General features: G+C 28.5%; 2 protein-coding genes and 1 pseudogene across 2 annotated transcripts in view; 1 reads left to right on the top strand and 2 right to left on the bottom strand.

The window, feature by feature from the left end:
- LOC149891818 (uncharacterized) overlaps positions 1-23,380 on the bottom strand; it is a 143,139-nt gene that overhangs the window by 115,508 nt on the left and 4,251 nt on the right. The window lies entirely within an intron of this gene.
- On the top strand, positions 623-19,660 carry LOC145180382 (periodic tryptophan protein 1 homolog). Its single transcript, XM_090077249.1, has 18 exons — positions 623-712; positions 1,040-1,110; positions 1,234-1,292; positions 6,021-6,151; positions 7,528-7,613; positions 7,710-7,806; positions 8,146-8,256; positions 10,213-10,328; positions 11,924-12,003; positions 12,148-12,244; positions 12,752-12,813; positions 15,161-15,194; positions 15,815-15,889; positions 15,998-16,088; positions 17,411-17,532; positions 17,608-17,713; positions 19,354-19,406; positions 19,494-19,660. Exons 1-18 carry the CDS (start codon positions 697-699, stop codon positions 19,623-19,625), a joined length of 1,539 nt encoding a protein of 512 aa, XP_089933375.1. The 5' UTR covers positions 623-696; the 3' UTR covers positions 19,626-19,660.
- LOC149891819 (uncharacterized) lies at positions 13,281-14,382 on the bottom strand (annotated as a pseudogene).

The following is a 23,380-nucleotide window of genomic DNA, read 5'->3' as shown; positions in this document are numbered from 1 at the left end:
TACATCAGTGTGACCGGTTTGTTCAAGGCTATAGAAATACGCTGTAATCTGAATAAATAATGTATTCATAGACAGTTCATCCAGGAATCTTAAAGCCGTGCAGGTTCATAACGGGAGCAAATACCTGTCTCTCCTTATAGCTCATTCTGTTCACCTGAAAGAGGATTACAGTGGTACATTTACAGTAGTAAATGTTGCTGAGTGCCTTGGAGTAGACAACAGTAACTGTTAGATCATTTTTCCACAAGCAAAGGAACTCACCTTGGGTTCCTTTGCTTGTGGAATAATCGGTACTTTATAACGCATTAACAATAATGTCGAATAGCATCTGCTTGTAGACCCTCGGAAGTTGTTAATGCCACAACTACTAATTAAGCTTTGGGGGCTTCAGCCAATCAGTTCTAGACGGACGTTTTCAAAATCTACTACTTTCTGAAACCATCTGAGTTGTTTTAACTTTCATTGTGTAATTATTTTTTAAATGTAGTTGTATGAATAAAAAGATATAATTCATCTGTACTTTTATATCTATAAACAAGAAATTTCTATAGAATATCTTCACAAAACCAAAAATCTTTGTGAATATTTGATGATACTTAGACATAAGCACCTTAAATCTTGCACTTAAAAAGCCTGAGACAAAAATCGTGTGATAGTGTAATTGCCGGAGCACTCACGTGGTGTATGTAATCTCATATGCCATCACATAATGGTAAATTTTACCAAAATATTTTGAAAAAATGCGATCTAATTTCAAATAACTAAATTCTTTTTATGCATTTAATTTCACTTCTTTTCGTTTATATATATATATATATATATATATATATATATATATATATATATATATATATATATATATATATATATATATATATATATATATATATATATATATATATATATATATATATATATTCAGAAAATCGAAAGGAAAACTTACTGCTGGTCTATATACCTAATAAGTAGATTAGTGTACCTCATTATATTTGAATTTAATTCCTGTAAAAAAGATTCTAATAAAATTATGTTTGTAAAGATTTTCGTGATACAATGTTAACATGTGGAATATGGGTCAGAAGAGGAGTTGCCAAGGAAGTGCCTGATAAAGTATGTTTTGCTTTTAATTAAAATGCTGTCATTTAACTGTAATGTTACTCACACAATAACCACCAGAAAGTGAGTTTTAATTACAATTTCAAACAATCTTTGTAATTCAATATAGTAATTTAGGTTGAAATTACAGCAGATGAACTAAAAGAACTTCTGCAAGAAACAAAAGAACAAATAAAGTATGTTGCTTTTATATTTTTGAATACACCAACAGAACTTATCATAACCAAAATAGTCAATTTTACAAATAATAGCAAGTGCTGGAATTGTATAAATCTGTTAAGCGTTTATGATTTAGTATTTACATCATTAATTATATTTTTTCAATGTTATGAGTTTAGATAGTTCTTTGAATTCTCAAATTTAGTCACAAATGCCCCAGCAATAAACAAATTAAAAAATGAAAAATAAAAATGATCTGCTTTTTTTATTTTAATTCTTATTTTTTATGTCAATGTTACCTCAAATTTTTTTCTAGTTAGAATTAAATTATGATTTAAATATTATTGAAATTCAGTGCAATTGCATCCTTTTTGAATCATTTTTTTGTTAATTAATGTCTTAAGAAATTACAATCATAGAAAATCTATTTGTCTCATTTTCATGCCTTTAAACCTAATTTAAATAAATATTCTAAAATACTAAATTATGAATTCAATTACTTACTAAGTTATGGCTATACAAGATTATAACCAAATTTTGTATAGCCATACTTGGTTATGCATTTTTTTAATGTGCTAGTTTCCTATACTATGATGCAAAAAGAGAAAATATAAAGAGTTGGTTCTTGATTACTCCTCAAAATGGAAACTGAAAAATTACTAGAAAGTGCTATTTGGTGAAGAGAAAATTCAATAATTTGTGTAATATACTGTTTTATGCATTTTAGCTAGCTACAAAGTATCAAAAAATTGAATGTAAAATATTTTTTAGGATAACCTTTTTAAATATTTTAAAACAAAGGGTTTGTATAAGTTTTAGTTTTAATTTTGTTTTTATCTAGTTCATTAAAAAATATACTTGCAATAGCATGATTTAGTTCATATTTACTTGATATGATTACACACATTATGATGAATAAAATTCATTAAAACAGAATCAATTAAAAACATCATCAATTATTCTAATTTAACTCTTTGTTTAACAGAAAAAATCTGAGTGCTTTTAACATAATTTAGTTGTTAAAAATTGTTTTTGGTTTCTACTAAAATTTCTACTGTTAAACTTGTTTATAACTTAATTATAACTTGTTTATAACTTGTTTATTTTAATCTCTCTTTTGTCAATTTTACATATTGGGTGATTTTTTTTGAAAAGTTTTGAAGCCATGTTTTTTGAATTATTCTTGTAATAGTTTGACTTAACTAAGATATTAGTTCTGTATTAAGGTGTCCCAAAAATACATTTTTTCACAGAATCAAGATACATGGAATTAATCCTGGTTAATACTTAAAGTATAAGATAACCACCAAGTTTTAGATCTCTAAACCTATGGGAATGTATACATTTTAATTTTTTCTAGGTAAATGTCCAATCTTACAATCATTTTTAGAGGAACGTGAAAAAAAAAAAAAAGGTTGTAGCTAAAAATGTTCGTGTTTATTGCTTGGGAAAAATTATTCAAATCCTTTTTCAGCATTCAGTTTTCTACTAACTTTCTGTTTTCCTTAGCCACTATCATGATGCACTATCTTTGAGTTTCAATGTACCAAGAAAGCTTGCACAAACAGATTTCTTTCTGTTCAATCATTCATGCATTAAGACAAAATTTAAGAAAAAATCCTTGAAAGACTTGAAACTGGGATGAAGATCCACAAATGTACCATCAGAAATCTAAGACAATATATCTTCCTTGCTTAAATTCATTATGAAAATCTAGGACCCCCTGTTTTTCCCAACTAATTCATGCAGCTGATGTTAACCAGTATATCATTTTGATCCATGTTTTGTTTACATCAAAGTAAGATATATCTTCTGGATACTTAATCATAAATGCTTTTCTTTTTCATCATCTACTTTTGCATTAACAAGTGACACAATAATATTTTATGTCAAGTACCATGTATGTATATAAAGAGAATTTGCTGCAAAGACTCCTAACAAAATATCATTACAACCATCATCTTCATGTTGCACATGCTGCAAATTTTTTCTTTTTTTAAAGTAATATTTTTTTTTGTGATCAATTTCTTTACACAATTTTGCTGCGGAAGTGTAAGACAAGTTTTTTTACTAATTAAATCTTCTTTTTAGCTAGCTTTGATTTCCTCTCCCTTGTTCTTGATAATCTCAAAATTTTCTCTGTAGGTTCATGATTTTAAAGTAATGTCATCCATGTTCAACCCAGTATGGTTCAAAGTATTGAACTAAGTAAAAAATATTTGACTGAAAATATCTCAGACTTCAACTATCAGACTGTCCAAACTTTGTAAAGTAAAATTACTTTAAACTATCGAAATTTTGAAAATTTAGATAGTTTAAAGAAATTTGAATGTTTTATAGAAATTTAAACTAGGCATTAGGTATTCAAAGTTCTATACAACGTTTAAATGTTATGAACTTTTTGTTTATATATTGCAGAAAGCATTTATGTTTTTAAAGAAGTGCAAGATGTTGGTAGTGGGACAAAAATATAAACATATTCTCAAAACTCTGCAAGAAAAAGCTCAGCCACCGATTGTATTAGTATATATAAATGGCAAAGAAACTATTTAATTTAAAAATTTTGCTATTTCTAAAATTATAGATCTGTAAATCTAAACCCATTTTTTTTTATCTTGAAAGACCTAGAAAAAAAGTGTGATTTTTTTCAAAATGCGAGAAGAAAAAAATTAAAAAAGTCTTCTCATGATTTTTTGTGTACTATCAGATTATTGGACTATTGGACAATCAGATTGAATTATTTTTCTTTTTTTTGTTGGAATCTCAATTATTGATCTTGCAAAAACTATCAGATATCAGATAAGAAATCAAACTATTAGGTTTTAAAAAAGTCATCAGTTAATTACAATACATTTAAGTATTTGTTGGTTAGTAAGACAACCATGATACACTTTGCATGGATTAAAGACTATGTGCATGATATGAGTATTTAACACCCAAAGTATATTTAATAATATTTAATTTATCTTTCTTAAAGATAAAAAAAAAATAAAGTAAATGCTATTAAAAGTATTTTCTGTTTAGAGTGCAAGATTGTAATAAGGTTCCAAACCCTCTAAGCTTTCTTATTTAACGTGTGTATATATAAAAACATATTAACATATTATAAAAAATCTACAGAGTTCCATAACTTTGTGCTCATTGCAACTTCACCAAAATTTTAACTACAGAGTCTGAAGATCTCAATAACCTAAGCATACATTCTCTATTGGTATCCAGATAACTGATTTTTCTTGTTAAAAACTCTCTTAATCATTTTTTTCCCCTGTCTTCCTGAGCCTCTTCAGAAAAGATTGAAATTGACAAATTCTTTTTCCCTCACAACTTGTTATGATTGCATTACCATTTTATGAACTGTCTAGAGCATATAAATCAGTTATACATATCAACATAGGTTTTGCTGTTAATGAGCAGTATTCTTGAAGTTTGTCACTGTTAATGTCTTCTTTGCTGGACAATAGACATCACTATTAATGTCTTCCTTGCTGGACAATAGAATCTTAAATAAATTTTTGATTTTCATCTACTTCTAAAAAAAAGACCTTACCTCTAAAAAAATCTAACCTCTAAAAAAATCTAACCTCTAAAAAAAGTATGCAACTAAACTTATTTTAGATCACTTTTTTTTTTCATCATCTCTTGCTTGTCATTTCACAGTTTGCATTTTGTAGATAATGTGAAGTAAACACTCCATACATTTTATCCAGAGAGGCTTTGTTGATAATCAGAGTTTAATCTTTTATTGAGAATTGTAGCCACTCTCCTATCCATCAGTTTTTGTTGTTCTTAATTTATAGTTAATAAGGACCCCAGAGTTGTTTAAAATCATTGTTTATGTTTCTTTTACATACTAAAATCTGACAGAACAATTTCTCAAATAAATTTCTCTAAATTAAAAAAAATTTAATTTTGTAGTAGACTGAGTTTTTTTTGAGCAGTCTTTTTTTCTTTTTTTTTTTACAACTTGTTAAATAACAGGCCTTGTCCCACAATTGGTTCATATGCTCTCAAAATGAGATTTCTGCAAACTAGATTTTAAAATATAAAAATGCACCATAAGAACTCATTTTAAAAAGTGCGCTAAAAATTATAAAACATTTAATTTAAAACTAAAACCTCAAACTAAATATAACAAAAATTCACAATAAAAGAAATATAGATTATAGTAGCAATTTGAAAGCATGTCCTTTTTTGGTATATGAGTTTATTAATTGAAATGTAAATTATCACCATTTTGACAATACAGCAAGCGTAAATTGCAATTGCTTCTTGACCAGTATTAACTCTGTATTTTGACTAAAAAAATTCATAATTTTCACCCAAAACCTATGAATTCATGATTGATAATCTGGTATTAAATTTTTTTGAAAATGACACTTGTTATATGGATACTATTTTCAAATCTTTTCCACCTTAAAAAGTCAGCAAAAAAATTCTTTATGCACTGCTGCAATTGCTTGCTAGCCCAGCTCATTAAATAATATTTTGTTTACAATGTTTTAATAATGATTTTTAAATACAATACTACAATAATCAAAGATACAATATAAAGTCAAAGTTTCTAATATATTTTACCACTGTAACTCAGAAGTAAAATTAAATTTAAAAATAACTGTTCAAGTTTTTTGTATTTAAATTGAAACTACTTAAGTGCAGTTTATTCAAAACTTTCAAAAGATCCTTAGCACTTAACTTCTAGAATCAGAAAGTGAAAAAGCTTCGTAACATTATTTTGTGTGCTTTAGTGATCTTGGAGAAAATGTAGAAGATTTGGATGAAATACAGAAGAAGGTTGTGTCAGGAGAAGATCTTAAATATGAAGATAGTGATGATGAAATTAAAGCTGAATATGGTTTAGATGATTATGATCAAGAAGGTAAGAGTTATTTTTTAAATAGAGTTTTATGTATGTGAATGTGTGTGTATGTTTTAAAAGTGCTTCTTAGTTCTTGCTCAATTTCTCTCAATAATAGGTAAAACTATTTAGCTCTGTGGATAAGGAAACAAATTTAACAGTTTTTACAAAACTTAAATTTGAACTTCATGATTCATGGTAGTTATGTACTACAATAGTTTTCTTTGTTTTTTTCTTGTTAATATTTTAAAACTTTTTCATTGTTAATGAGTTGTTTTTTTTAAACAAAATTTTTGAGTGTTTCTGGGGTTAAAAAAAAAATTTTGATAAATTAGATATTAAGGTGCCTAATTTTATATGTTATTACTATTAAATTAATGTTAAATTATATAATTTTTTTTAGTATATATTTAATGATTATATTTAAAGGTTCTAAATAAAAATACGCACACACATAAATATACAAAATTCAATTTAAAATTCCTGCTTTTCTGTTCCATATCTTTTTCTGATTTTGGTATAGCACCCTGTTAGAGAGAGAGAGAGAGAGAGAGAGAGAGAGAGAGAGAGAGAGAGAGAGAGAGAGAGAGAGAGAGAGAGAGAGAGAGAGAGAGAGAGAGAGAGAGAGAGAGAGAGAGAGAGAGAGAGACAGAGAGACAGAGAGAGACAGAGAGAGACAGAGAGAGACAGAGAGAGACAGAGAGAGACAGAGAGAGACAGAGAGAGACAGAGAGAGACAGAGAGAGACAGAGAGAGAGAGAGAGAGAGAGAGAGAGAGAGAGAGAGAGAGAGAGAGAGAGAGAGAGAGAGAGAGAGAGAGAGAGAGAGAGAGAGAGAGAGAGAGAGAGAGAGAGAGAGAGAGAGAGAGAGAGAGAGAGAGAGAGAGAGAGAGAGAGAGAGAGAGGATTTACATCAGAGAAGTATTGAAGTGTCACTGTGGAGTTACCTTATTATATTGTTTTAAGCTAAACTATATATTCCTAAGCAATTTGTAATGCGAAATTAGGTCATTTAGAAAAGGGAAAATAGTGATCCAAAAATAGAGTATCATAGCGAAGCAATAGCTGCTTTAATATGTAAACCACATTGAGCACATCAGGAAAGAACTGAGGAATTTAAAGAGCTGAGATAAATGACAAACATGAATTGAAGGAAAGTTTTTCCCTAGAATGAACAAGAAATTTAGTTGTATGTCAAATGTAATACCAAGATGTATCCAACAACATCATCAATTCCAAACAATATCTAACAAAATAATAATTAAATATTTTTATATGAACATATTATATAAATATGTTCATATAAAAATAATTATTGTATTTTATTGTATTTTATTTTGAAAACCTTTTGATTTCCACCACTGTGTATTTCAAATTTTTTTTTTTTTAACATTTTAGGCACAGAAATGACAGGAGCTGGTATGGCTGGCTTAATGTATTTTGTTTCTACTGAAGATGATCCATATGTTGATCTTAAAGGAATGGTATAAATAAAAATCCTTGTACTCCAATTTAGTTTTTGCATTTTTAAGATTACTTTTTTAGTAGAGGAATTTGATTTAATGAGTCTTTGTTTTTAGGAAGCAGAAGATATAGACAACTACATCATAAAAAGTAATGACAATTTGTTTGTTGTTGGAAAAATGGAAGAAGAGCATAGTTGTCTTGATATTTATGGTAGTTATTTTTTTATATCTTGTCATATTTATCATTAAAAATCATTTTAAAAAATGCTGTTAATGATTTTTACAGTAATTTTATAGAAGTAGAGGCCTTAATTCAAATTCTTTATCAAGTTTTACAAGATGGCCTATTGTGTATCAGTGACATCTAATGAGTTAAGTTTGCTATAACAAAACAAAACAAAACTTTCTGGTGCCGCGATTTTCTCTTAGTTTTAGAAATTTTTTCATTTAGTAAAAGTATGGCAAAAATATTTGACTTTTGTTCACCATTAGCTGGAATCCCTCATAACAGTATTAAGAATCAATATTATGTTTATTATTAATTTCTTAGTTTACAATGAGGAGGAATCTAGTCAGTATGTTCACCATGATATTCTTCTTGAATCATATCCTCTGTGCTTGGAATGGCTCAGTTATGATCCTGCTTTAGAAGGAAAGTCAGGTAAAGCTTCAAATTACATTTTGTATTATAGTAGAACTATATGTATACTAGCAAAATGCTAGCTAGTGTTTGTAGATGCATGACAAGATTTTCAAAATAATAAAGCTAGGTTTGTTATACTTAAATTTTATGATAGAACTGAGAGGTAAGATCTTATATAAAATCAACTGTTCGATATAATAGTATGTATGTATGTATGTATGTATGTATGTATGTATGTATGTATGTATGTATGTATGTATGTATGTATGTATGTATGTATGTATGTATGTATGTATGCATGCATGCATGCATACATGTGTATATATATATTCTTCAGTATGTGTGTGTATATATATATTAGGGGGACTGGAAAGTAATATCATTTTTCTACATAGAATTCAAATATATTTTTAACTTGTTTTTATTTTTAATCAATGGTGTAATCACCCTTGTTATTGACAACCTTTTGCCATCTAGTGTGCAAATTTTCAATGCCAGATAGATAAAAATCAATTGGTTTTTGAGCAAAGTATCAGAAAATAGCATTTTGGATATCATCCAAATTTTCAAATTTTTTGTCACATAGAAAGTGCTGTAGCAATCAGAATAAATGGAAATCTGATGGTACAATGTCAGGAGAGGATGGTGGGTGAGGCAGTACCTCCCACACCAGTTCATTAACATTTTCTAGGGCTCATTTTGCACAGTGTGGTCTTGTATTATTGTATTGCAGAATAATAACTTTTCTGTTGACAATCGCTGGGCACTTCAATTAAAGATAGAATTTCTCAATTCTCTTGTTCACAGTAAAGGTCTGCACAGTTTTTTTGGACAGAATATGCGGGATCCAAACACCTGTTCTGCATACTTTACCAGTCTGTTGTAAATGTTTTTTTGATGATCAACCAAGGTTGGTTAAGAGTTTTCAACAGTTCCTCGATTGTCTGACAAAGATTTGCTTCCACTTCTGTCCTCAACATGTCATTGTCTAAAGAGGTTGGTCTTCCTGATTGACACAAGTTGGAAAGATCAAAATTACTAGATCTGAACTTAGGCATTTACCAATGTTTTATTCACTTAGATAAACATGACAAATGCTTGTGGTAGCAAAGATAGGTTGATGATCTCCCATCCTATCTCTATAAACTTAAGATATAAATCTTTTAGAAAGTAAATCTTTTAGTGCTGGGGCCGCATTTGAGTTACTTTCTGCCTGAGTCTTTCCACTTGTTGACAGTAATAGCCAGCTACTATGGTGGTTTTGGGAGAAGAAGAACCTCAAAATGTATGATGCCATGTACATCCCACCACACTAACAACATAACCATCTTTTGGTAAGGATCTGCTCTGGGTTCTACCCGCTCTTCAGAGATAGATATATTTATTGGTCCATCCTTTACTCTGTTCTTTAAAATTTATAACTTAAATACAACCTTCCTTCACGAAGGTACCTGGTACCTTCATGAAGGAAGGTGCTGGTACCTGGTGAAAGTTAGAATCTTATGCCCTGGCCTAACTAGATCACTCATGGTTGTAGTTTTCAATAGCTTTTAGTACCTCTATAAAAAAATATGAGGAGCAGAAAAAACTTCTCCTTCAGGTTGTGGAAAGTCATTTAAAATATTTTCCAACTCTTAGAATCTTCAGTCATGCAATCCTCACCTATTGATCTATCATGTTTGTATTTGCATGAAAAATTGTTGTCATTAAAATTGCATATGTTTTGAAGATGGTACTTTCATTAACATACTTTCAAATAGGCTTTTTCAAGTTCTCAAACAGTATTCAGACTTCATTGTTTGTTTTCAAATTTTTTGTCTGTTATTTGCACATTAAAAAGGGAAAAAATTAGTGCACATAAATATTTTAGTTCATCCATATATCTGTGTGTGTGCGCGCGCGCGCGTGTGTGTGTACACAATTGTATATACATTTATATTTAAATGTATATCATAAATTTGAGTTTCCCTTTAGGTAACTATGTTGCAGTGGGAACAATGGAACCAGATATTTTGATCTGGGATTTAGATATTGTTGATGTAGTTGAACCAGCATTTGTTTTATCTGGCATGAAAAAAACAAAGAAAAAAGTTGGTTGCATTTTGATATTTTCTTATAATCTGATTTTTTAAAGATTTATATTTTTTTCTTCATAAGAAAGAAGTATAGAATAATATTTTGAGCAATATTTTGTCACCATCCTGCACTTCTAAAAAGATTTATAATTAATTATTATTTAACTTGTAAAATAACATTTGATTTATAATTGATCATCATTTCACATTTAAAATAATATTATTTGACTTGTAATTTTATGAAAATGATAAAAAAATTCAAAGTTACAATAATTTTCCCAAAATTTGAATTACCTTTTAATTTTAATAGCACATTACATTTAAAATTTTAATAGCACATGACATTTTAAAATTTTAATAGTACATGACATTTTAAATATTATAGAAGTAGTAGTAGCAAATTATCTATCCTTTTGGTCCTTTTTTATTTCTTATTTTCTTTAACAAATTTCTGTGCTATCTTAAATAATTAAAAGTATTTATATTTACCATCCTTTTGATTGCTGAAAATGATAATAAAGAAATTGAAATGAAGTTAAATGAAGATTTAAGTATCCATAGCTCATTATGCTGAAATCAGTGATTTATTAACTTACAAAAGTAAAAACTGAATGTATGGTCTTTGGAACAACTAAAAAAGTCAATAAACTTCAAGATTTTTTACAAAGCATATAAAAAGTTGCATAAACCAATCCAAATACCTTGGAACTGTTTTAGGCTCTGCTTTAAATTTAAAAGAAAAAAAATCAACAGAGCAAAAAAAATCTTCTTTTTGCATACTGACTGTATACAAATCTGTGATAGTATTGTTACTAACATATTGCACTACCTTAAACCTCAATTGAAGCAATTCCCAGATTCAAAATCTCAAATCCTTATAAAGCAGAATGTTTCAAATCATGAAGCAATGCAATTTAATAGAAAAACTATTAGACCAAAGTCAATTTTTAAAATAATGAAAAAAAAAAGAGCGTCCTTTTTTGTTTATGATCCAAAACTATTTTTCTTGTTTTTCATACCAAGACCACACATGATGTCATGATGTCAACATCAAATTAGCAAAGTAAGATTTAAATATGTCCAAAAATAGTTTCTACTACTAGGAGCTCAAGTTTTTCATGATTTGCCCATAAATTAAAGATAATCTAATATTTTAATTGTTTTTATCTTCATTTATGGAAAGCAGTTATTTCTAATGATAAACTTATCCTGTATTCATGAATAATGATCATGATAATGATCATGATGAGCATGATTATCATGATGATCATCATGGTGATAATGGTGCTGTTGCTGGTGATGATAGTGCTAGTGATGGTGATCAACAACATAAAAAACAATAATATAACAATAATAGTAATAATGAGTAAATATTTTTCATTGATCTGATTTGCTTTTCAAATTAAATTCATTAAGAAACAAAGTTCCTATGTCATGTACTATTGAAGTGTTTTAAATCTTAAAAAAAAAACCCTGGAAATTTTAAAGTTTGAGTTTTTTATTATGCAAATTTAATATTTAGTTTTCATTTCCAGATTTTATTAAATTTTTATACAGGAGCAAACAAATACTGAAACTCCTTTTCTAAAGGTCTATTCCGTTTTTCATAGAAATCAAAGGCTTCTTTAGGAAATAGTGGAAATGGACACAAAGATGCTGTGTTATCATTAACATGGAATCAGAATATCAAGTAAGTTCTGTATTTTAAAATTAGATAAGTTATAATGACTTTTGTTTTTTTATTTATATTTGGAATTATCAATAAAGTTTAATAGTTTATTATATATATTTTTGAATCTATAAGATCAGCAGTAACAGAAATTTTTTTTTTTAGGAATGTTCTAGGTAGTGGATCCGCTGATAAAACTATAAAACTATGGGATATGTCAAAATGTGAATGTGTTCACACTCTAACACATCATACAGATAAGGTATCCTATACTTTTATAATTATGTATTTCACTTTTTAAGTAGAGTTTTAGTTAAAAAATAAGTATTAATAATAATAGCTATAACAAAGGAATCATCCTGATGTTACAAAGAAATCATCCTATTGTTTAATGTTGTCTGTATTTTAAAATTAATGGAAACAGATTTTCTATTATTCACTATGAAAAAACAATTTTTTTTGTTTTGCACAATTTACTTAAGGCATCTTTAATTGTCAGCAAATTAAAACAAGAAAAACAAAAATAAGCATCATAGAGAGTTATTTAAATAAAAATGCATATTCCAGGGTTTTTATTACTTTTTGTTGTTATCTATTGCTATTATTATTTTTAGCAATAAAGTATTTTTCAAAGAAGAGAAACACTAGGTCCCAAAGTTTTGTTTTTTTTTTTACATCAATTTGTGCAGAATGTCAATTTCTAACCATTAAAAGCACTTTTTTCATGAACTGAGTTCACAGCACTTTTATTTGAAAGTTAATTATTTAGGTTCAGTCAATACAATGGCACCCTCATGAATCACAATCATTATTATCTGGTTCATTTGACAAGTGAGTATTAATAATTCAATTTAGTTAAAGTAATAATCAGTAGTAATATTGTTTCCAAAAAAAAAGAGTTATTACTGTTTTTTTTTTTTTTTTGTATTTTAGTTCCTAACTTAGTTTCTTGTTAAAAATAATTTATTTTTAATATGTTATTTTTATTTACGAATTTGTTAAGTAGTTTTTAAAATAATTACCACGTAATACATATTGTATTATAAAATATCTATTAACATAAAGTATATAAGAAATCCATGGTGTTCTCTATTACAGTCCTATTCATCATGCAACTGGATTTTTTTGTGGGGGCCTACTTTTTTTACAGCAAAAAAAAATTATAACTTTAATAAAACATAATTTTTAAAAACTAAAAGTATTTTGAATGTATAACCTAATATTTTTTTTGTATGAAAGGAAAAAGATAAATAACCTAAAATGCATTGAAATATTTTTTGATTTAAAACTTCACACATTTACATAATTATAATTTCACCTATATTAGGCTTTACTATCTGAAACACAAAATTGATATTTTCTTGTAATAATTTGAAAAACAAAACTAAATATCAGTTGAATTTTGTTTAAAGATAGGAAAAAATCTGAAAACAATAACACAGCTAAACAAAACTTTGATAAACTGTAATAATATCTTTACAACCAGATCATTTAATGCAGGTTCTTTGCCAGATCTTGGAGTGACAGTGGTACTTAATTTTTTTTAAAAAATGTTACTAATATACAAGTATATTTTTCCATATCCAATAAACAGTAGTCTGATGTTATCATAAAAACATTGCCTAATATTTTCTACAAACATAACCTTTAATTATTTGAAAAATTATAAAACAAAAAAATGTCCATTTGCAAAAATTATCTGTTCGTATTTTTAATCCACCATGATTCAAAAATTTAGAAAATTGACCATATTTCTGATAATAGAATGTTGTTTAATCTAAAAGTTCATATTCACTTCTTTCTTAATCATTTCATGTAGCATAACCAGCAATGTGAACAAGTGACATTTTAACATCTTCAGCAATAGAAGATTCCAGATCTTACAAGTTATCAAGAATTTCACAAAAGTCTTCAAACATTTTATGTTTGCATAATCCACATTGATGACCAGATTCCACAGTAAAATTTTCAAAAGTAAAGATGCAGTATCTTTAGAAAGCTGTTTAATACCTTTACCTTGTGGATGTGCCATATCACCAAATCATTTCTCAAACCATTATATAATGCACTTGATGGTGAAAAATATACAAAAGAGCATATAAATATGTCTAATGTATAAATTTTATCTCCAATTATTTTTGGTCCCATAATTGAAATATGTTGAATAATTACTTCTTTTTTATTGTCCATTTTCATGGAGCTTAAAAACTGAAGTATCTTATCAAACTTAGACCAGGTGTCAACAGTTATCATAAGATTGGTTGTTAAACTAGAAACATTATACTTTACTCCATTATGAAATGTTTCAAAGCTAAGGTTTTCATAAATTCTAAGTATAAACAAAGGTATTCCATTAAACAATTTTAAAGATTGTATTGTAACAATATAAGCATCAATCATAAAAGATGTAACTGAGTATTGGTGATCCCTTTTATTGATAAACTTGTTTTTGTCACAAAAAGTAGCTTTCATCTTTTTAAATGTGTCTAACTCTCATCATTTAACGTATTTCTAATGCCACTTAAAGATCTTATGGTAGTTCTTTGAGTTGGACCAGCAGTTGGAATCTGAGATAAGGGTACTACCAGCCGAACAGATAGAGCATATCTTGATCAACGTTTTTTCTCCATGTAATTGTTTTAAAATTTGGAGTTAACTCACAGATAACATTATTATTGGTAACAACTAAAATAGAGTTTGGAATAGCTTTTTATTCATTTTTCACGCTCAACGCTATCACTTGGAAATCAATACACTGATACTTTACTAGCTTCACTCAATTTATATATCTATATTTTGTCACTTTGATAATTAGTGCGACAAGCATACACACAACATTATTTTTGGCATGATATAAAGATTTAATATGAAATTGAAAAATACATATTATTTGCTTTAAGTTAATTCTAAAACTCCATGTTTAAATTATATAAGTTTATTTACATTATATCATATAACAATAATTTACAATATATCATATATAACATTACATTTTCTCTTTTAAAAACTAGTTTGAATGGGGAGAAATAATTCTCTACAGCTGTAAAATAAATAGGCCCCCACAAAAAAATCCTGTTGTGCGATGAATAGCCCTGTAGTAGAGAATGCCATAGAGAAATCACTTTTATATAATGTTATATTAGTATTATTGTAAATGATTGAAAGAGTTTTTGTTTAGAAAAGCTGTATTACTTGATTGCAGAACTCCAAATGTAAGAATGCTTGTATAAAATATTTTTTAGAGTTAAAAATAAACAAAAAATAATGAAAAAAATGCAAAGTATGTTTTTTTTTACCAAGAATACTTTTTAACTAAGGCATAAAAAAGTTGATAAGATTTTCCTTTCAAAATTAGGTTTTAAAACTTCAACCTATGTTCAGCAACCTTTACTAGTAAAACAAAAAAAAAATTTTTCTTTCCTTACAGCTCCAACAGACTTCTGTTTTAGCTTTGATCAGCGCAAAAAGTACACAAATGTTAATGTAGAAATTTCTTTTTTTTTTTTTAGTCTTTTTTTTTAAATTTACTAATGAATCTAAAAAAGTTTTTTTCACTCTAATTTAACGGAGATTTTTTAATTTAAAGCAATAGTTTGTTACATAACGGATATTTTTCTCATCGAGGTAAAATAGTTTGTAATTTTAATGCTTTTTTGATACAGTGCAACTTTTTTTTCTTAAAAGAAGTTTTTAAAAAATAAAAATCTAATTTTAACTGTGTTTTGAGCAAGTTTTTCAACTTTTAAAGTTCATAACATTATTTTATTTTTTTTTTTTTTTTGCTGTTACTAAATATTTTACAGTATTTTGAAATGAGCTTTTCTTTCTTTAGATTTTTAAATCATGGTCATTATCTGGAGAATGTGAGAAGGTTTTATGGGATCATTTGTCACCATGCAATTTTTATGTGAGATTCTTTAAAATAATGTTGAACTGTGTTTTTATTATCATTGGAGTTGTTTAAATTATCCATTTGAATTGCATATATAAGAACAAAAATTTTCTTAAACACCAGGTGAGCACAGATGATGGTGTTGTTTGTTATTGTGATGTTAGAACTGATCAACCTGTTTTCACCTTACATGCACATGAACAAGCTGTGACTGGTATATACATTATTCATTGAAAAAAGTTAGGAACTTTTTAAATGATTCAAAAGTATTACAAAATTTAAAGAATAGTGACTGATCAATTTCAGCTCAAGATAAAGTTAAGTTAAATACTGCAATATTACTTCAAAGAACTATTTTATTACTTTTTAATATAAAGATCAATTGCTTTAAAAATGAAAATTGTGTATATTTGATGTTCTTCAATTCAATGCATTTCAAGGCATAAAGAAGGAATAAGTAGCTGCCTAACCTAATGGGTTCTATTTTAAATTTATTTTTCAAAGTTTCAGTTTCTTGTGCAAAATGTGTTGAACTATAAAAAATTCCAATTGATCTTCACTTATCACAGATTATTACACAGATTATTTTCACAGATTATCTTCATGGATTATCACACAATTATTATTATTATTATATTATTATCACACAGATTATCCTAATCTTTAGGGATATACTTTATTACATTTATCCTAATCTTTAGGGATATACTTTATTATCGTCTATTACCGCAGCAAGGAATTTGAAAATAAAAATAATTTTATACAGGAGTGATAAACAATTCACCTTTGTATAGGTAGGTATTTAAATTCACACCTGTAGACAATGGATCAAAAACTTTTTATAGGTATTTCTGATTCGCTTTCTCTAATAATATAAAAATGTTATTCACCACATTAAATTTTTCCTCTGCTGATTTCAATTCTTTTGTGTATATGAAGTAATTGTTTTTCAGTTACCAATATAAATATTAGTGACAGTAGAGTCTAATCAATACTTAAACAATATTTCATATCTTCTTATGTTGTCAGTAGATATGTCCTCAGCTTTTAATTCTTTGAATACTTCAAATATTTAAGTCTCAGACCTTGGTTAATTTTCCAATTAAAATTTATTTAGTTTCGCTTTCTGCTTTCAATTTGTAAACCACTGTGAGAGGAAAACTTGTATATTTTCTTTTCAAGAAAATGATGGTGCTAACAATCCACATTATTTTTTATAACAAACTCTAATATTCTTGGTAAGCTTTAGGATCTGTGAAAATTTGTCAAATAAATCCTTTTTAATGCAATTTGATTGGTTTCTAGAGTTCACTTCTAATAATCAAAGCTAATTGCAATTAAAATTTTAATTTTTTTATAACTTCATAAAAAAAAAAAGTTCAAACTTAATTGGTTTGGCTTACTTACACTTGCCTGCGAGTCTAACAGATATCATATCTGCTTTAACAAGATCAATTGTATACTTTTTGTTATTAAATTTCAAAAAGGATAATTCTGTTCGATCGCTTTTAATCTTGGTTTTTTTTTATTTTTAAGGAATGTGTTTAGCTTCCAACATACCTGGGTTATTGACTACTGTTTCATCCGACAAAAAACTAAAAGTATGGGATACGAAAGGTAACAAACCTACTTGCGTGCTGTCACGTGAAATGAAAATGGTAAGTTTTTATGTGACTTTTTACACTTTTTTTTTTTTAACTTAATTATGTAACCTCTATAAATATTGTGCATAGGGAGGTCTGAACTTTGTCTCGTGTTGCCCAGATGTTAGTAACTTATGCGCAATTGGTGGAGAAAAAGATGGGGTGCGAATACTTAATATCATGGAAACAACTCAAGGTTTGAAAAAATGATACTACATATATATAATATATATATATATATATATATATATATCTATCTTATATATATATATATGGAGTATATATATATAATATATATATATATTAAACCATATGCAATAGTAATTATGAAATAAAGTATCCCTGTCATTATTTTTGTTAGGAGATTGTCCAATTAACAGTCTAATTCTACAGAAATATTGCGTAGGCCTTTTATACTATTAAAGCTATAAGAATATTTTGTAGGTAGGGTTGTAATGGACTCTGCTTTTTTTTCCATTGTTTTGGACATTTTACTTTTTTTTCAATTGTTAATGTTCTTAAATTCAACTGAAGACTTATTAAACTAATTTTGCAAGATAATAAAGTAGCTGTTGGAACAAATTGATCATCGGGCCAGAGGAAAAGCATTCATCAGCTTTAGTTGCCAGTGCTTACTAGGAGGTTTTATGGTCAGAGCAATGCCTAGCTCACTTTACTTTACCCCAACTAATTATACCCATCAAAGCTGAGCAGAATCAGTAGGACTTACACAAAGAAAACAACAAAAATACGTTTGCATTATAAGAAATAAAGAACTAATTTTGATTTAGTAAGAAAAGAAACCAAAGAATTGGTTTCTTTTCTTATTTATTTATAATTTATTTAGTTGTCTGGAAGTTCATCTTGTGGATCATCATTAGTTTCATCATGTTTCATACTGTCATAAAATTCAGGCACTGATGTGAATTATTTGAGGGCCTGAAGATCTTTGTGTTTTGAGAAAGAAATAATTTTTTTCTTGTGTAATCTTACAGGCTCAACAATATTGACAGTTTTATTTGAAAGCCTAGCGTTTGAAAAAATAAGCCCAGCTAGAAAAGAATATCGCAAATCTTTAGTGGACATTAAATTAAACTTAGCCAATAAACATGCCCTATCATTTTCTCTTACAATTTCAAAACATTTAAATCTTGAAAATTTGTTGTCTGGTACTGTTGTGTGGTTTAAAATTTTTTTTTAATATTTTCTTTTGCTTTTCCAACTTTTTTTCTCTTCTCTGGGTTATTTACAATATGAACCTGTTCAACAACATCCACCATCTTAAATGTTGTCTTCATCAGCGTTGCATTTGATTGGATCACGTGATGCTAATTATCGCATGAATCTTTGTGACAACTTTTTCTTTCTTTGTAAACAATGGACTTTGCCACTTTTTCCACTGGATTGGGTTTTTTTCTTCTCTAATTTTCTTAATTTTTTTTTCGTTTTTTCATTTGAAAAGTAGTTTAATACATACTATTTATGGCTATAGGTAGGACTGAGACATAAACTTAAAAAATTACAAAATGTGGCTCTGCTGTTTTTTCCTGTGTGGTCTTTTATATATATATATATATATATATATATATATATATATATATATATATATATATATATATATATATATATATATATGTATATGTATATATGTATATGTATGTATGTATGTATGTATGTATGTATGTATGTATATACATATGTACATATATATGTATATATATATGTATATATATATATATATATATATATATATATATATATATATATATATATATATATATATATATATGTATGTGTGTATGTATTTCTATTATATCTTATCTTTTGTATTAACAGGTAAAGAATACTTTCAAAATAGTAATCCAGAATTGAAATCAGAAAATAACGAGGTATTTTTATGTTAAACAAAAAACGTTCCTTTTTTTTCAGTGCGCTTAAGACTTACACATTTTATTTGAACTTTTGTATTTTGCTAGGATAAAGCTCCGGATAAAAGACCTTCGATGGATATTGATGTTCATGTTGATGCCATGCAAACGCTCTCCTTGAAAACTGACTCACAAAAGAGCTCTGGTATCATCCGAAAAAAGAAAAAGAAGAAGAAATAAATGCAACATTATTGTAAATATATAATTTTTCCTCATTTGACTTTTCTATTTGTTAAGGGTCCTCTAACATTAAATGAGCGTCAGTGGTCAAAATGAATAAATTGAACCTGAATATATGAGTAGCCCACTTGCAAAACGCACTAAGTAGCACAAAAAAAAGAGCTCCCTTGGCGTATTCTCCACACTGAAAGCTATCACTCATTCAAATATTTGTTGTTTTTGCAAGACAAATAGAGTTATTAATCAAAAAACGGAAAGTCCCCAGCGAATCAAAAGGATGCTATCTTTCTCAATTTTCTTAAAAAAGCCTATAGAAAGTGCTTTTGTAATAGCGCATTAATCAATTCAAAATGGCTGACATTGATCAGAATTTTCACCCGTCGGATAAAATGCTTATAAGCAACCTTTTAAAGGTACAGCGATAAAAAAAAAAAAAAAAAAGTAAAGGTTATTTAGGTATTTGTTTATTTCAGTTGTATTGTAGATTTGAAGTGTTTCAGTTTATAAAAAAAGTGTTTTTTAGCCCCAAAGTTGTGTTGCTCATCTTTTCCTTGAAGCAATACTATGAATAACTGGTCTAAGAGCTTTGAGCTCTTATTTGCAATCATGATTTTTCCTTAATTCAATCATGTTATTCCGGTGTTTTAAGATGTTGATTTTTTAAAACTAGATATTTAGGTTTATAACTTTGTTTAAAATATATATTAAGACATCATTTTAGCATTATCATTTTTATGCATAGCGCAAAATCACCATCTAGACACTTAACAAATGATGACCTCAACCTGTTCAATGTCTTGTTTTACTCTACAAAATTAAAAGTGTCCATAAGTAGCATATCAGTGTCCATAAGTAGCATATCAGATGCCTGCAAGGTTGACTGATTAACTTGCATTGTTAGATATCTACCTGAAGACAGTTGCGTACCCGTTGAGCGTTTCCTCAAGTTTGTTGACATGAGTGGGTATACTGCGAGTGAGATCTCAACAAGCCTTTTGGCGTTTTTAGAAAAAGTGGGTATTAATACTACAAACTGTTGAAGAGTCTTAGTGAAACCAGACGGTCAGCTTGAACAGACGCAGCAAAGGCTTTGCAGTTGGGTTATCGTGAAATAATAAATGCTTTAGAGAATATTAGAGACGATGCCTCTGAAAGAGCAGACACAAGACACGAAGCAGATGTGTTAATAAGAAGCTGATTTAGCTTGAATTTGGAGTTTGACTGAACTCTAGTTAACCATAATGGATTGCTTCAAGGATACGTCTACTATGCTACAAGCTGCAGATTTGGCTTAGCACAGCTGTCAGTTTGATGCAATCACTAACTGACTACATCAGCAGTTTAAGAAGTGAATTTGAGCTGTTTGAACGTAAATGTAAGGAGCTTACTGGCAATGATGTATACAACGAGCAAATTGCTCTACATACACTTTGCTTGTTGTATACATCATTGTAGTAGTAGCACAAGTAGCACAAAGTGCGTGTTAGAAGTACTCAAATCACTTTTCATGAAGGCAAGAAGGAGGAAGTAAGCTTGTCACCAAGGGAGCATTTTAGAATAACCGTTTTCCTATAAATCATAGACATCATCTTGGCTGCTATGCAGAAGCGTCTTATTGTGTATTCAGGTGTTCGAGATAAGTTCTCCTTCCTACACAATATAGTTGATCTCCATGACTCCTGCCTGCGTTAAACCTCCAGCAAGTTGGTTCGTGAGTATTCAGCGGATATGGAACCTTCATTAAGTGATGGCATGTTTCTACATGTGAAGAAGAAAGGCGCCAACTACTGCACTAAAGTACAGTATTATAGCATTGTGTCCTCCCCGGGTGTCTGCGAAACGTTAATGTTACACTCCGGATATACCTGACTCTAATGGTTGCCAATTGCACAGGTAAGCAATCATTTTCGGCATTTGGAGAAGTGAAAAACGCGATCCGTACAACAATTAATGATGAAAGATTGAATTTTTTGACACTCGTGACAGTTGAAAGTGATCTACTACGCGATTTGGACTTTGCTAACATTATCAACGATTTTGTCAAAGCTAAAGTTCGAAAAGTAGCTTAGGCATCCACTAAATAGGCGTCAATTTGTTCACATTTAACTTGGATTCACTGAATTAAACGTTGACTAACGTGAGTGAGAGTGAGTTGGAACTTACTGTATATACCTAGCAGCCAAGACCTTGGCCTACTTTTGCTGTATGTTTTAAAATAAATATACGCACATTAACATATTACTAATTTTACTGTCAGATAATTTATGTACAAGAGGCCTTTATTATGTCACTAGCCTTGGGGCCCCAGATTACTTAGTCCGCCATTGCATTCATCATATGTCCAAATAAAACCGATGAAAATTTTTTAGCGATGTATTGACTAGATTACCATCATCTTAATTGTTTTAGGATTATGAACGACTCAACCTATGTTTTCAATATATCCGCTAAAGGACTCCGATACATATGTTAATTTTGTTAATTTTCTTTCTCTTTATTTCATTTAAAGTCTGGTGCTTCGATTGTTCTTATATTATAGAGGACGAACTAGGCATTTAGAATCAGTTGCTTGGAAATTTTTTTTGAGAAATTTTGCATTCCGTTACTTCAACTAATGATGCAGCTTTTTATCATGTTTCTACAACTGTTATCATCTTTTAAGAATTTTCATTTAACTGTTGATCGAATTCTCTGATATCTTTCATTTTCTTAATTTTCTTCGTTTTGAGTTTGTGCTGGTAACAATAAACGTGTTATTTAACATATTTACATCTTAAGGTTTAAGACCCCACCAACATTTTTAAAGAAACCATTTATTAAATTTTATGCAAATCTGACACGAAATTTGAAAACTATTTTTTAAAATTTGTTTTTGATCTTAAGATATTCAACGTTTCCTTCGATTACATAAATTTGGTCTGCTTAGCAACATGCATAGCAACGGGTTTTAGTTTTTTAAAATAAGAATTGTAAGCTATTTAAACCATTTATCTTTTTTCCACAACCTTTTTCTTCTGTCGTTGAACTGCTATACTTTAAACTTTCTCGATTTCTGCGTCACTTTGACTAAACTTTCTCGATGTAGTTTTGTACAAATTGCATTTATAGATGAAGTTAATTTTAGATATTGTTTTTAATTTTTTTAATTTTCGATAGAAAAAACATAAAAAAATAATTTTTTTTAAGCTTAAATAAAGAAGCAAAAACAAAAAAAAAGGTAGAAAAAAGCAAAAACCAAATTCGGATTACAATTAAACACTAAGAAAAACTGCATCTATTTATAGACGAATGCAACATAACAAACTTTAACGCGATTTGGCATCGATTCGATTAACTTGATACGGAACTCTTTCGGAATTTAGAGCTAAACTCTCTCTAACTCTTGTTTAAGATTCACGGACGTTATCTTGATTGGTATAATTTTGGCATCCATATATGACCAAATGTTCTTGGGTTGATCGAGTTTAGCTCTGGAGACCTGGCAAGATCTCAATTAGTTGCTCTTAGAACCAGTCTTGGACTAATAACGCCGTATGAACTGTAGCTCCGTCCAGTTGAAATTTCAATGTTTGGGTTTCACGATAAAAAAAAATTCAGCAGATGGTAAAAGTTCATTTTAAAGAGTGTCTTTGTAAGTAAATTGGTTAACTTGGCCCGTATACACTTTATAACATCCAGTACCCTTGTGGGAAATGCAACCCCAGATAACTCCTGAGCCTCCTCCGCCTTGTAACCTTGGTATTACTAGTCGGTTC

The sequence above is a fragment of the Hydra viridissima genome, unplaced genomic scaffold, assembly GCF_058129835.1.
Source record: "Hydra viridissima isolate aposymbiotic clone 2 unplaced genomic scaffold, HvirCarnegie_v1 scaffold_2, whole genome shotgun sequence".
Classification (NCBI taxonomy): domain Eukaryota; kingdom Metazoa; phylum Cnidaria; class Hydrozoa; order Anthoathecata; family Hydridae; genus Hydra; species Hydra viridissima.
The sequence above is the reverse complement of the archived record's forward strand: the minus strand, read 5'-3'. Positions and strand labels throughout refer to the sequence as shown.

Bases quoted from the DNA above. Each gene is read 5' to 3' on its own strand.
- LOC145180382 (XM_090077249.1), top strand. The intron at 10,329-11,923 runs GTTGGTTGCATT...CGTTTTTCATAG, and splicing joins TGAAAAAAACAAAGAAAAAA to AAATCAAAGGCTTCTTTAGG. The intron at 12,245-12,751 runs GTATCCTATACT...TTAATTATTTAG, and splicing joins TAACACATCATACAGATAAG to GTTCAGTCAATACAATGGCA.